The 14299-nt window shown below is 34.6% G+C and overlaps 1 protein-coding gene across 14 annotated transcripts in view; it reads left to right on the top strand.

Moving 5' to 3' along the window:
* LOC123530547 (uncharacterized) overlaps nt 1–13799 on the top strand; it is a 139220-nt gene extending 125421 nt beyond the window's left edge. For all 14 annotated transcript variants that reach the window (XM_053521068.1, XM_053521067.1, XM_053521066.1 and 11 more), the window contains 13 exons: nt 512–690; nt 1489–1669; nt 2151–2324; nt 2625–2750; nt 3110–3264; nt 3751–3908; nt 4243–4376; nt 5052–5209; nt 5527–5733; nt 6678–6922; nt 7226–7327; nt 8146–8301; nt 9559–13799. In XM_053521068.1, coding sequence (XP_053377043.1) covers nt 512–690; nt 1489–1669; nt 2151–2324; nt 2625–2750; nt 3110–3264; nt 3751–3908; nt 4243–4376; nt 5052–5209; nt 5527–5733; nt 6678–6922; nt 7226–7327; nt 8146–8301; nt 9559–9881 — 2298 coding nt within the window. In that variant the 3' untranslated portion in view covers nt 9882–13799. The remainder of the gene's footprint in view (nt 1–511; nt 691–1488; nt 1670–2150; nt 2325–2624; nt 2751–3109; nt 3265–3750; nt 3909–4242; nt 4377–5051; nt 5210–5526; nt 5734–6677; nt 6923–7225; nt 7328–8145; nt 8302–9558) is intronic.
* Nucleotides 13800–14299: the final 500 nt, after the last annotated feature.

Genomic DNA, 14299 nt, shown 5'->3' with positions numbered 1-14299 from the left:
AAGCAGCCAGTCGACTTACTTTTAGAATTGACTTTCTGTTCTAATTTCAACCTCTCTTAAGCAGCCAGTCGACTTACTTTTAGAATTGACTTTCTGTTCTAATTTCAACCTCTCTTAAGCAGCCAGTCGACTTACTTTTAGAATTGACTTTCTGTTCTAATTTCAACCTCTCTTAAGCAGCCAGTCAACTTACTTTAAGAATTGACTTTCTATTCTAATTTCAACCTCTCTTAAGCAGCCAGTCAACTTACTTTTAGAATTGACTTTCTATTCTAATTTCAACCTCTCTTAAGCAGCCAGTCAACTTACTTTTAGAATTAACTTTCTGTTTTAATTTCAACCTCTCTTAAGCAGCCAGTCAACTTACTTTTAGAATTAACTTTCTGTTCTAATTTCAACCTCTCTTAAGCAGCCACCTGCCTTTAGCAGCCAGATTATGCTGCTCCCTTGGCTGGCAGCTTAACACAGGTTTGACTGTATTCAGTCATGCAACTTTCCAAAATCTTTTCAGGAGAGAGAAGTAAGACTGTCCTGTAAAGACTCAAACTGTGTGATAAACAAATGCCTTCCCGGAACCACACATTTTGTCAGGTTACTTGCCCTTGATGGGGATGGACAGATTAGGGAACGGTCTAAACAGATGACAGTTCAGACCTCCGCTCCACCAGATGGACCATGTTTGACAGTAAGGTAAGTGTCCTGTGTTAGTTTGGAAAGTTTTTACATTAAGTGAAAGGTAAGTGTTCTGTGTTAGTTGTGAAGTTGATACAATGCCTCTGTGTCAGTTGGGAGGTTGTGACAGTGCCTCTGTGTCAGTTGGGAGGTTGTTACAGTGCCTCTGTGTCAGTTGGGAGGTTGTTACAATGCCTCTGTGTCAGTTGGGAGGTTGTTACAATGCCTCTGTGTCAGTTGGGAGGTTGATATATTAGGTGAAATGTCAGTGTTGTGAGTTAATTTAAAGCTTGTTAGAGAAGTTTCATATAGTAGGTGAACATTTGTGTGTAAATTTTGATAACAAAAGAGAGTTTATTATCGATGGATGTGCTTCTGAAATGTTGAACCATGTTGACTGAGCAATAAGTCCACTTTTGTGGTGATAATATTCCTAAACATTATAAATTATATTTGCTTAGGATTAATATCTAAAATTGATCCATCTGGTCTAACAAAACAAACATAGAAGTAAAGTAGGAAATTTTCTGTGACATTCATCTTAATGCTACTAGATCTACCTGTTGATTACATTTTGTATATAGAGAATGACTCATAAAGCTAGTATATATCACTGTTTTTTCGGGTTTTTTGTCGAGTACTTAATAACATATAAAAAAATATCAATATGCTGAGAACAGTCATTAAAGCGTAACTCAGAAAGTTACAATTTTTAATGGACTTCATTTGTTTATGAACTTTGAATTAATTTTGTCATTGAGCTGTTTTTTAGCTTAAACTGAGTGCTTATTGCAGAATTTGTTTTTATGATTACAGAGCTTGTAATTTCCGTTACATTGCGATCCAGTGGGACAAACCAAACACGTACGGAGATGCATTGATCACCGGGTACAAAGTTTATGTGAATGGTATTGTAGAGTCAATCCTGAATGCAGATCAGCTCAGTTATACATACACACATGGCAAATGGTGTCAGGAATATTCCTTCCAAGTCCAGGTAACAAACATTTGAATAATGTAGCCAAACATAACAGTATAGCTGTCAAGCTCTTCCTACACTTTAAAAGGTTGTATCTCATAAAATAAAAAAGAAAATTTGATACAAATCCCTTGGTAGCTTATAAACATGTACAGAATATTTCATTTAAATTGATCTGTGAAGAATTATTTTGAAGAAATAAGTACTTTAGCTCTACATAACACAGTAAAATCAAGGAACCGAGTTTCAACACCCAGGTCATAAAGTGTCTCAGCTGTTTCACCTGTGGAACTATTTAGTCTGATATATTAATGCACTTGTACTAATTTTAGGTGGAGAAACTTTTATGGTTTAGCTGAGCTATGTTACATTACTGGAATATATTTTAAAGTCAGTGATAGATATATATTAGAAATGTTCCATTTTGTTTAGGTGTAATATCTGTTGTCGTAACTGGTAATGACACAAAATATCCTTGCAGTACTCTCTTTACTTTTAGGCTTTAACAGCATTTGAGAAGATGAACAGTAAGCCGTCAGAGCCTCTGGTTGTGGAGTGGCCGGGAACCAAGGCTCCCAGTGTGCATAGACTGCCTACACATACAAGTTCAAACCTGCGTGTAGGATGGGAGGATCCCTATGTTACCGAGGGTGTCAAAGTGAAACATTTCAGGGTATGTTATTGTTATTAACATACGTGTTGCAGTAATTATTTTCCAACCATATAGACGCTATAGTCATGAACATTATATTTGTTGAAACAGGTGTTTGAGGACATACATTTAATTTACACATGTGTATTTGGTTTTTCTTAAAAAACGTCATACCTACTGTAAACTTGGACAAATGTGAAAAATGTTTCTGTAGTAAAAAAATATTCATCTAGGTGAAAAAATCAAGAGCTTAAAAACAAACAGCCTTTGACAATTTTGAAAAGATATATACATTATGCAAGATTACATGATTGTTTTCAGGTATGTTGTGTTGAAGAGGACACAGAGAAAATGGTATCAAGTATTGGACCTGTTCACCCAGACACGAGGGAAGCCGAGTTTAAACATATCAAAAAGGGCAGCTACAATATCTATGTTGAAGTGCATGTAAGCTTCTTGTGGCTTAAATAGAAAAATACACAGCAATTCTGTAATGATATTTGATACTTTTTTAAAAGAAGTTAAAATGCAAATGAGTTTGAGTGACCATTAATTGCTTCTTTAATGTGCTCAGTATGTAGGACCTATATGTGCAAATCTGTCTTTCCTTGGAAGAATCAGTACCTCAAGTTAAGCGGGTGACAAGGGTATCTCAGAAATTTCCAGTGCCTGGATCGGGATTTGAGCCTCAGGACCTCTGGATTGACAGTGAAGCATGTTACCACTAGACCATAGAGCCACCCAACTGTATATAATTATATTATGATAGATGCTTGTATAAAATGTTGTTAATAAATATCTTACAGTTATATGGAACAAGTGAGGTTGTATGTTCGGACTATATCCGATTACAACCAGCACCTGCACCGGACGCTCCAAGGATTGCAGCTACTGTTGTAGGATTTGATGAACGAAGACAAATTGAGAAAATTACATGTGATCTAGTCAACAAAAGGGATAGGTAGGCCTGTGACATATAACAGTTTTTATTGTTAAAAATACAAAAAATATAGGAAGTAAGGACAGTTTTTTGAAACTGAAAGCTGTTGTATTTTGCCAGTTAATTCCTATTTTTATTGTCGAGCCCACATGAGGAAGCGGAGATATAGCCGTCAAATGGCTGTTCGGTGTATGTACGTCCGTCAGTCTGGATTTGTTTGTCCGGACCATAACTTTGACATGCATGGAGCAATCTATGTTTGGTGTGAATATTAACCTCAGTGAGATGGAGTGTCACGCGCAAACCCCAGGTTCCTATCTTAAACGTCAAGGTCACAGTTGATGGTCAAAGGTCATGTCAGATCTTGACAGCTGATGGGCTCGATATGTTGCCCGTGTGCATCTAGTTTTGCTTCATGCTGTTTAAAGACATAGGTAGAATATCTTCAAAAAATCTTATTCATTTTGTAAAAAACTTGAGTGTTACTAGTATGTTTTCTTTCAATAGATTGATAAGACAGGTTGGTCACAAGTTGAAGGAGATTGGAGCGTTGACTCACCCACTACGTGCAGAGAAGGACCGTGATGTGATTGAAGCAGCTCACACACTTACCAGGGTGGAAGAAGTGCTGGAGGATTGTTTCTCTGCACTGGAGAATTATACTGGTATGACATTAATATTACATCATATCATTATTCCAGTTGCAGTGGTCTCTGTGACGGAGTAGTTAAGTTTGATGACTTTCAATTGTTTACAGCTGTGTAAGTTAGAGCTGTATTTGGGTCTTCACTTGAGCAAGTTTTTGGAAGGACAGCGGTCCTAGCTAGTTGCTAGGCTTGTGAAAGACTGATGGTCCTACCTTGGTCCAGGCTTGTGGAAGGCCGCCAGGCCTACATAGGTGGAGACCCACATCTGAACACATCCTTCCTTTCAGTTGTGTAAAAGAAGTTGATATATTACTATGATGAATGTTTAACTGACTGCTATTGTGTATTTTAGGTCAGTTGATAGCCCATGTCAGTTGGCAATGTCCCCAGTCAAAGGATATAGAGGTCACAGGGTACAATGTACTTATTGATGGGAAACAGTATGGCAATCCCATGCATGAAGGTGTCAAAACAGTCAGAATAAAGGTAAGTTGTTTGCTCGGAAGTTATAAGTTACAAAATAAACTAAACAGGCTCATCTTAAGAGAATCTAGTATATGTTTTCCAGACTAAAAAGTTAATATGAGCCGTGCCATGGGAAAACCAACATAGTGGGTTTGCGACCAGCATGGATCCAGACCAGCCTGCGCATCCACCCAGTCTGGTCAGGATCCATGCTGTTCGCTAACAGTTTCTCCAGTTCCAATAGGCTTTAAAAGCGAACAGCATGGAGCCTGACCAGACTGCACGGATGCGCAGGCTGGTCTGGATCCATGCTGGTCGCAAACTCACTATGTTGGTTTTCTCAAGGTGCAGCTCATATATGTGTACAAGTCAAAGGTCAACCCTCTGTATCATTTGTCTTGTGAATCTTTCCTGTTACTGCACAAGTCTGATACATTCCCTAACCATCATTACCTGTTGTACCCATTATTCCATAATGTCTGAAAATACCAGAAATATGCATTTCCATGGAATGTACCAAAGGAAAGTACTGAAATAGCTACCCTCGGGTAGGCAGCTTATGTTTTATAAAACTTCTTACTGTTATTGCTTACTTACAAGTCCTCATTTTTTAGGCTGCACATATCTACATCTTTAAGCCTTGAGATTTATTTGTAAAGAAGTAATGTAATATATCCTGTTTTCTTCCTATTTTAGCTTGGAACAGAACAACCTATGTACAAACTAACAATGGTTTCCCTGACTGACAAGCCGGCTGCTGCAAGTGAGGAGTCAAACAGTATAGATCTGATATCTGAAGCATTTAGACCTTTCTCCTTCTATTGTTACCATAGTGTACACAGCAAGGGCAAATGGTGAGTTAACAACTTCTAGTATATTTCTCAAAAAGCAAAAAAAGTGACAGTTTTTGTATTAAGGATTTTATAAACGTCTTTGTATAAAGCCTGTGTAGCTTGGCATTATCATCTTCAGACTACTTGACTAAAATCATGTGTTCTTTGGCACAGACATTCATCATACAACACACTGCTAAATATAGACATGACATTTATCATATTAAAGAAGTCGGGATCAACAAAATGTGTAAAATGTGTTGATATACAAAGCTTTCATTTTGTTTGTGACAGTGGTTAGAGCTTACTAGTGAAAGAAGAGTCTTTGTTTATTTCAGTTGGCCTGAACATGGTTGTTGTAAATACCAGGACTCCATTGCTTACGAACGTCAGCTAGCTAAGAAACTGGCCAATCAGGGCTTGCTCAAGAAACATGTACCACCACCGTCATGTAGCCTGCTGGATATCTTTGAGGGAGAGTACAAACCTCTGCTACAGGGACACACCAGACAGTACCCCACAGCTATACTGTTCTGGACACCATGGTACAGTCATTCATGTTTATCTTAATTCTTGTCATTTATGTCAAAATTACCTTTAGACCATACTTATTTTGTGCATTTCACAGTATTACTAATATTTTTGGTCATATTACTAAAATATGACAGCAGATTACATTTGTAACTTTCTTTGTTTCAAGCAGTGTGGGATTTTCATTTTATAATTTTTACTGTTACCAAAATACACTCAAATGAATATTAATTGGTTATAAGCAGTAATTATCTTCAAAATTTACATCAGTAAACATACATAAGTATAAGAATACCTAAAAGATAAAGATACTTCTCCATCATAAGTCATATTTACATTATTATGTCTTGATCTTGCTTTATGATGTTACCCAAAGGACATGATGTTGTATGTGTAAAACTGGTATGATTTAGTAAAAACCATTGAAATGATATAAAATAAGAAGAAAATGTGTTTGTTTTACATGTGACACTGAAATATCTTACACTGAAACCAACATCCTCTACTTCTCAATTTTCGCAGAATGTTTGATGATAGTGCTAATGAAAGAATACATACATTTTTTTAGAGGATTTATTCATTTTGTTGGTAAACTTAATTAGATGCATTAACATTAAGTATGTTGTTTTCAAAGCTTTATAATACAGTAAATTTAATGTAATGGCAACATGACATAAGTATGTCATGAAACATAAACATGAGCTTTGAAATAAAGTACACATTTAATTACAGTGTGTGCAATGATGAATTCATACAGTCCCTTAAAGTATCTTGGCTTAATACAGAGAGCTTCTGACATTGAATCCAGGGTTTAAGAGTTTAAGCCTCTTGAGCAATTTTCCTCCCTGTGTGAACAACATTCATAATCCTTAGCAATAATTAGAAATACCTTTTTCGCTGTAGTTATGTTGTAGAAATACTGATAGAAATTGCTCTAAAATCACTTCAATCTTTTTAGGTGTCTACCATCACAGAAAGTGATGACCTACTTTGCCCGATTTGCACGAGAAACCACCAAAGAGTACAACTTTATTGCTGTATCATGTAACACCAGTGGTAACACGGTGACGGAGAGGAAGGACCTTATTCATATGATTACAGCCAATGGATGGAGAGAAGACGGCTCTATATGGCACGCTACCAGTCAGTGTGCCTCATCTGTGTATGAAGCCACAAACCATATATGGAAAAACACTACCGGAGGTATGAATGTAAAATCAGTTGATTTTCTCAGTTTTGAAATTCCATTTTAGTATATTTTTCCAGTTTGGAAATTCCATTTCACAGTTGAATAATTTTATATGCTTTATAAGTTATAAATGCATAAGACAAAGAAACAGATAGGTTTGTGTATTATCAAAAAAAAAAAAAATATACGTATCTTTTGGTTAGAATCTAACCCAAGCCAGATGACCTGTTGAAACGGTAATTGTAGAATCGTCTGATTGTCACTACTATATTTTGTTTCATGCTGCAGGATAAGTATTTCATTATTTGTTTTTGCAGGTATCAAGAGAGACGCTGACATTGAGACAGAGAGTAATGTAGATCTGACAGAGCTGCTTGGTATAGCTGGTGTACCGACATTCTTGTTCATTCATCAAGAAGGTAACATACATTATATCACTATTTCTCATTTCCAGTATACAATCTGCTGCCTCCGTGATAACCATAAACTTATTTTAGCTATTAGTTTCAGATAGAACAAATTTTGGCATTCCTCTTTTTCTATTTCGTAAGTCACTTTAAAAAATGTAAGGTGTTTCTGAATTTTCTGGGAACTGTTGCATCACTCTTATATTTGAAAGGAAATATGGTTTTGTTGGCTAAAATATTAATTTAGTTTTTAGCTCGACTTTTTGAAGAAAAAGTAGAGCTGTTGCACTCGCCCTAGCGTCGTCGGCAGTGGCATCGCCATTGGTTAAAGTTTTTGATAAAGTCAAACATCTCTGTTACTATCAAAGCTTTTGACTTGAAACTTAAAATAGTTATTTATTATTAAAGTCTACCCTAGAAGAAACAATCCCCATAACTCTGGTTTAGATTTTGACAGAGTTATGCCCCTTTATAACTTAGAATTTTTTGGTTAAAGTTTTTGATAAAGTCAAATGTCTCATGTTACTATCAGAGCTTTTTTTGACTTGAAACTTAAAATATTTATTTATTATTAAAGTCTACACTAGAAGAAACAATCCCCATAACTCTGGTTTGAATTTTGACAGAGTTATGCCCCTTTTACTGGCAAAGCTCTTAATTAGAGTCAAGCACTGAGAAAAGTCGAGCGTGCTATCTTACGGATAGCTCTTGTTTTTTCATGTATTTTGGTATGAATACTGTTGATTTCTGATCAAGTGATATAAGTAGCCTGGCATTACTGATCTTCATTTAGATACTTTCATGTAAATATTGAATGTATTTCTCTACAGGATATATAGCATGGCATGGCCGATACAGTGGATATGATTACGGATCTTTTTCTGCATTTATGAGACACACATTCAGTGAGGTGTCAGCCGTACCATGTCCGGTATTCAAATGTGATAGCTGTAGAAATGATACCTCCATTGATGATGAGGCTATAGGTAAGTTCTCGCTTTACTATATCTGGATGTATAACTTCCGTAGCTTATACCTTTAATGTTTATAAATGATTGAGCAACATCCCTAACTTGCTTTAGTTTCTCGTATGAGAGATGGGGCAAAAATTTTCCGATAATAGAATTTGTTCAAACTTTGTATATGAACACAGTTTCATGTTAGAAACAGAACAATGCAAAACCAGTCATAAGTCACCATGCTTGTTTAGGAGTTATCTGCCCTTAAAACTGGATTTTTCTTCAAATTTGCATATTCAGTGGCAGATAACTCCTGAACAAGCATGTTGGCCTTTGATTTTTTTTCATTATTCTGTTTCTAACATGACTCTCTGTTCATGTACAAACTTTGAACAAATTCTATTGTTGGGAATTTTTTTTACCCAAAACTGCAGCAAACGTCCTTACAGAGAATCAAACAACCAGGTGATTGTCAAGGGACTAGATTTTCTAGCGGCTGACAATTCAATCTTAGTGGTAATTGTTAAAGTTAAATTCACTCATTCCATAACTCTGTGTCGTATTGAGAAGTTGTTGGTTAACAAGTGAATATAAGAAATCGAGGAAGTATGGTGACATTACATGGACAGCCAAAACAAATAACTTTCAGCTAAGCAGATCAAGAAAGCATGGAATATTTTGCTGATATTGTTCACCCTACTTTACAGTGTCACTGTGTTTATAGTTTGGTAGTAAGGTGTTGTAGCTTGAGGTTCAGGCATTTTTAGATATAGCTGATGCACTCACTTGTCCTCGCCCTATAGGGTTGTTATTGTATGTAAGCAGGTATTTCAGGTGCCAGTTGTGAGAGCGGATTGAAACTTGGCACACTCACTCACTGTGATGATCTGACATGCAGTGCACAAGTTCCATAACTCTGTTTTTGCATTTTTACGAAAACGATGCCCCTTTTTTGTATTAAAAATATTTGGTAATGTTTTTGTATGTATGCTTGTATCTCAGTAGGCACTGATACAACTGGATTGAAACTTCACACACTTGTTTAATGTGATGATCTAACATTCAATGCACAGGGATGCATAAACGACTTTGCATTTTCATTTACTTTCACTTGGTATTTATTCAACTGTTTTAGTGCCAAGGCTTTTGTATTCTAGTATGCTGTTGTTCTCTGACACTTCTTATTTCATAATTTGTATTGAGATAACTTATATTTTGTTGGTCTATAGTGTTTACTACTAGAACTGAATTTGATTGAATTGATACAAGTTTTTGTTCTTGCAGAAACAATATTAGGATACATGAACACCCAGACGCCCTTCAAGAATATCGTCATCAAGCCCCATCGACCTATATCTGCCAAATCAGATGGTGACCAGTCTGTGGAAAGAATATTCATGAAACGGAAACCCAGTCCAAAACGTAAAAAGCAACAGAAGAGTAAACTGACCGTAAATCAACGTCCGTATTCGGCACATTCTACAACATATGCGTACTTACTGAAGAGCCCCTACATGGAAAGACAAACACCTTCTCCAAAAACACATAAAGTGTTGATGCGACCGGCCAGCAGTAAAAACGTCCAAGTTGCTTATGAAACATTGTGATAATCTTGTGCTAATTAAACCATCAGAATTAAATAATGGGGCAGGTGAAAAGTATATCTGATCAAGATCATCAGCAACCTCTTTAAAACAGAAAAACAGCTCAGTTTTCATTGAACTTGATTAAAAAAAAAGTGACTCTTGCAGGTGAACGATATTGGAACAAAAAGTAGACAATAAATTAAATGTTGTTGCAGAGAAGTCAACATATTAGAGAAATATTGCTGATGGAGTAAGCTCAATTAATTTGTTATCACATGAAGATACAAGGACAAGTTTTAAGGCATTTTTGTTTTTCTTTGCTTAGGGTTAGATTTTAAGATTTAGATCATACTGGTAGTATTAAAACTTGTATTTATTATAATCTCCGTCAAAATTTCTGTGATATTTTTTGTATTTATTTTAGAAGGAAATGGGGTAGAATAGAACTAGAGATTGATTTTTGTTCACAAACTGGTACTGTAAAACATATTTATAATGAAAGTCTTGCTGAGAGAGCTTTTGAATACCTGAATTTCAAGGTCAAGAACTTCTTCCCCAGTAAAGACTGGGGTTATCCCTAACCTTGTACAAAATTTAAAAATCCTGTTTCATCTAAATCACTTGTCCTTAGCGTCTGCTTCATGCGAGGAAGTTGTTAGATTATAAAGTTACTAGTAACTGACCAACACAAGCAACTGTTTATAATGAACAGCAGTGTTACCATAGTGATTGTGTTTCAATTTCTGTTGAATTTAGTGTGAAGGTCAATATTAATGGGGGAAAAAAGATTTCAGTTTGTCTGTACACATTTTGTATTTATTGTTTATTACAAATATGTTTTACTTGCCGTGTTTGTATGGTATATACACTGATTGAGTTCAGATGAGCATGGTTCCTTGAGGTATTGGGAGTCATAAAATGAATTTATTACATGTTGTACAACATTGTAATAGAAACACTGTTGTTAAAACAACAATAAACCTGACGGTTGGTAGATACTATAGTCGGTCATAAAGCTTTAACCTGCTGTGTTGTCCCGATGCATGTAGGGGCCTTCGGTTGATTTCTATCAAGAGTTAAGTTGCTTAGAAGTATGTGTACTATTGACTGTTTGGCAACACAAGCATTGTCTTGCTCTTTTACAGGTGTAAACTAACATTATTATTGAAATTATTTATATAAAACAGTAACAATTAGCATGTCATGTAGATTATCACATCCAGTGTTAATGAAAACTGTTCATTGTTTACAGGCTTGTGAATTGTTGAAAACAGGCTAATGTATCATCCTTGTGAAATAAAGCTATAGTTACAGTTATGTTTCCAAAACTGATTCTTTGCAACTGTCAGATTTACTATCTGTAATTAATACAATAAATAGGAACTTGTATAGAAAATGAAGACTAAATTAGTTACACAAATGCTCAAAGAATAGAAACAGTTGATATTTATTTTTCTGTTTTATATATATTCCGTCCAGAAATGTCTTTCATTCTTACCACATATAATATCTGTGACTTGTGTTTTTTGTCTTACTGCAAACCAGCACAGTAGTCTTTGTATAAACATAATCCCGTTTGGAATGCATAGATAATTCAAATGGTAACTATGCATTTTTCACATACTTATAATTGTAGCAAATTTAATGTTTTGTGTACAAAAAAAAATGTACATATGCATATCATACACTGTTAAATATAGCACAAATATTGTAATATAACAACCAGTTCGATATTTAAATATTACATCGTTTTGGGTTTTTTAAAATCAGAAATGATTCTCATCTTTATTTTATAGAGAATACATCTTACATTTTTGCCCTGACTTATATTTTTTTTGGCTTGTGCTTGAAGTTCTGTAGAATAGAAAGAAATTCTGTGTGTATATATATATATATATATATATATTGATATAGTTGTATTTTGTTTGTTTCTATAAGCTGTGATAAAATGTTACAAATTTTTATTTCTTAATAATGTTTATAAGTTATTTATTATAAACATTTAATGGAAAATTGTTGAGTCTGGTATGTTTTGTCCAAATCTGTTTCTGATAAATGGATTCAGTAACTCGTTAAACCTAAATGGGCACACAGTATTTGGCATTGTGATTTAATGAGTTTTTTGAGAAACATGGAAATATTGGCCCAGTTGTTCAAAACTTTAATAGACTGTTAAACTAATAGCTTGTTAAATTTTAATTCAAAATACTAGTCCTGGTGGGAAACACTAGTACGATGTTTTAATTTTACTGTAAAGACAATTTAGTGTTCATAATCCTTAAGTCATATATTTGGTTTTCTAAGTTTTCTAAAATGCTGAAAAATTACTTTTAAAAGTTAATCGACTGTTAGCTTTATCAACTGTTAAAGTTTCGAACAACTGGGCCATTGTGTATTACTTAGAATATGGTTATTATTATTTTAGAATATATCAAACAATACACTTGCAGTGTTACCCATTCCGCGAGTATTAACTACCTAAGTTGATTTTATTTTAACTTTTATTTTAATTGCTATTTTTTTTTAATTATAATGCATTTGTTTAATTTAGAAGTTTATAAAGTAGGAATTATATATTTGTGTTTATTCAGTATTCGTGCTAGGTAAACTGGTGTTTAGAAAATCAAAATAACTTTATGTTCCTTTTTTTCTTTTAGTACAAGTAATAAAAAACTTATCAAGACCTTTTAGGGATTTTATTGTGTGTTAGAAATTATTTTTTTAATAAGATTGTTTTGGTTTAAATAAGTAGGTGAAGAATAAAAGGTGGGTCAGGTATGGCAGACATTTTGTAATAGGCTTTTATACGAGTGCAGAAAAAATGGCCATTTTGGTTTCATTTGAAGACACAGTTTTATAAGTGGATCTAACCCATCCACCTACTGATTTTATTTAAGCTAAACAATTTATTTATCATATATTGCTTGGACCAAAGAGATACGCTTTTAAATTTATGCCCATTATAGGAAAAATGTTATCTCAACTGGTAAATAATGATAAACTTAATAGTGCTTTCTGACATTTTAATCATATGTATAAGAACTTTATCATATAATGCTATATAAAGTAGAAATAACATACATTTATTCTTTAAGCTTAGTTTTTGATTGGCTAAATACTCATTTCACTTTCACTATCATTTATAGTGTTTCTTTATACTTTCAACTTGGCATTTGTTAACCCTTATCCTGCTGAATTTCTATAATGAACTGGTCCATCTTTCATTTCGGACAGTACCATTGTCTGTCAAAAGGGATGCATACCAAAAAAGATAGTGACTGAATGGTGAACAGTGCAGATTATGATCAGACTGCATGGATGTGCAGGCTGATCATGATCTACACTGGTTGCAAAGGCAGAATCAGTCGTGTCCAGCATGATAAGAGTTAACAGAAGTCCAGCTATTGTACTGATAGCAATTAAGTGTTGCTGACCGCCCTTTGTTTCATCTTAAATTCTTAGTAGCTTTTGTCAGCAAATAAATAATGGTAGATTAACCAGATTGACCTTGACCTTACAGAATTTCTGAAGTGGACTGGTCCACCAATCAATTTGGGCAGCACCACTATATTACTGGTATTCAAAGGGGTGTGCAGGCTGATCTTGGTCTGCTCTGGTCGCAAAGGCAAAATCACTGGCCGCCAGCAGGCTAAAGGTTAATCTTAAAATAATGGCTTCAGATAAAATTTATAAAACCAGTTTTCCATAAATTTGGTGACAGACAGACCAGCATCTTATATTCTTTAGATTTTCAAAGGGGTCAGTTTTAGTTGTTTCTTCTGCCAGATGAATCAGGAATTTCATATGACATCTTTCCACAGAACTTTTACTTATTTTTCATTTTATAAATTATCTTTAGTAATTTTGTTTTTGTTGTTATGTTAGGAGTATTTAAATTCTGCTCTTATTTTATGTAATAAAATTAGATAAATAGTCAAACTGTGTTTGTTAGTGTTGTCTTAAAGCCAAAGGTAGATGAAGTGTTTCTTACATTTGCCAGCAGGTCTAGCTGAGGAAGCTCCTTTGTCCAGCCTGGCAAGCTCAGTCTAGAAAACTTGGATAAATGACAACTTGAATCAGAGTTGCAGGACAATGACTTCAGGCATACTGACTTCCATTGAGAAAACTTCACCTTACTAAGATACTAAACTCATGAAATCTTGTGTCACAGTCACTGGAATATTATAAACAGTAAAATATTTACAGTGATCAAAATAGTTCGGCAAATTTATGCTCAGACGAGTTAAAAAAAAAAACAATTTTAGAACAAAAATACAATTGCTTTCAAAAAGTGTTACGTTTAAAATTATATGTATATTCTGGTTAATTCTCTGTGATTTTTCAAAATCCTGTGTTTACAAATCCATGTCTAGCTACCCAGTCTGTAAGAATGATTTGTCTGACAATGATGACATAGCGTCAGAGTCAACACCTTTCCC

This window comes from Mercenaria mercenaria, chromosome 13 (genome assembly GCF_021730395.1).
Source record: "Mercenaria mercenaria strain notata chromosome 13, MADL_Memer_1, whole genome shotgun sequence".
NCBI lineage: Eukaryota > Metazoa > Mollusca > Bivalvia > Venerida > Veneridae > Mercenaria > Mercenaria mercenaria.
The sequence above is the reverse complement of the archived record's forward strand: the minus strand, read 5'-3'. Positions and strand labels throughout refer to the sequence as shown.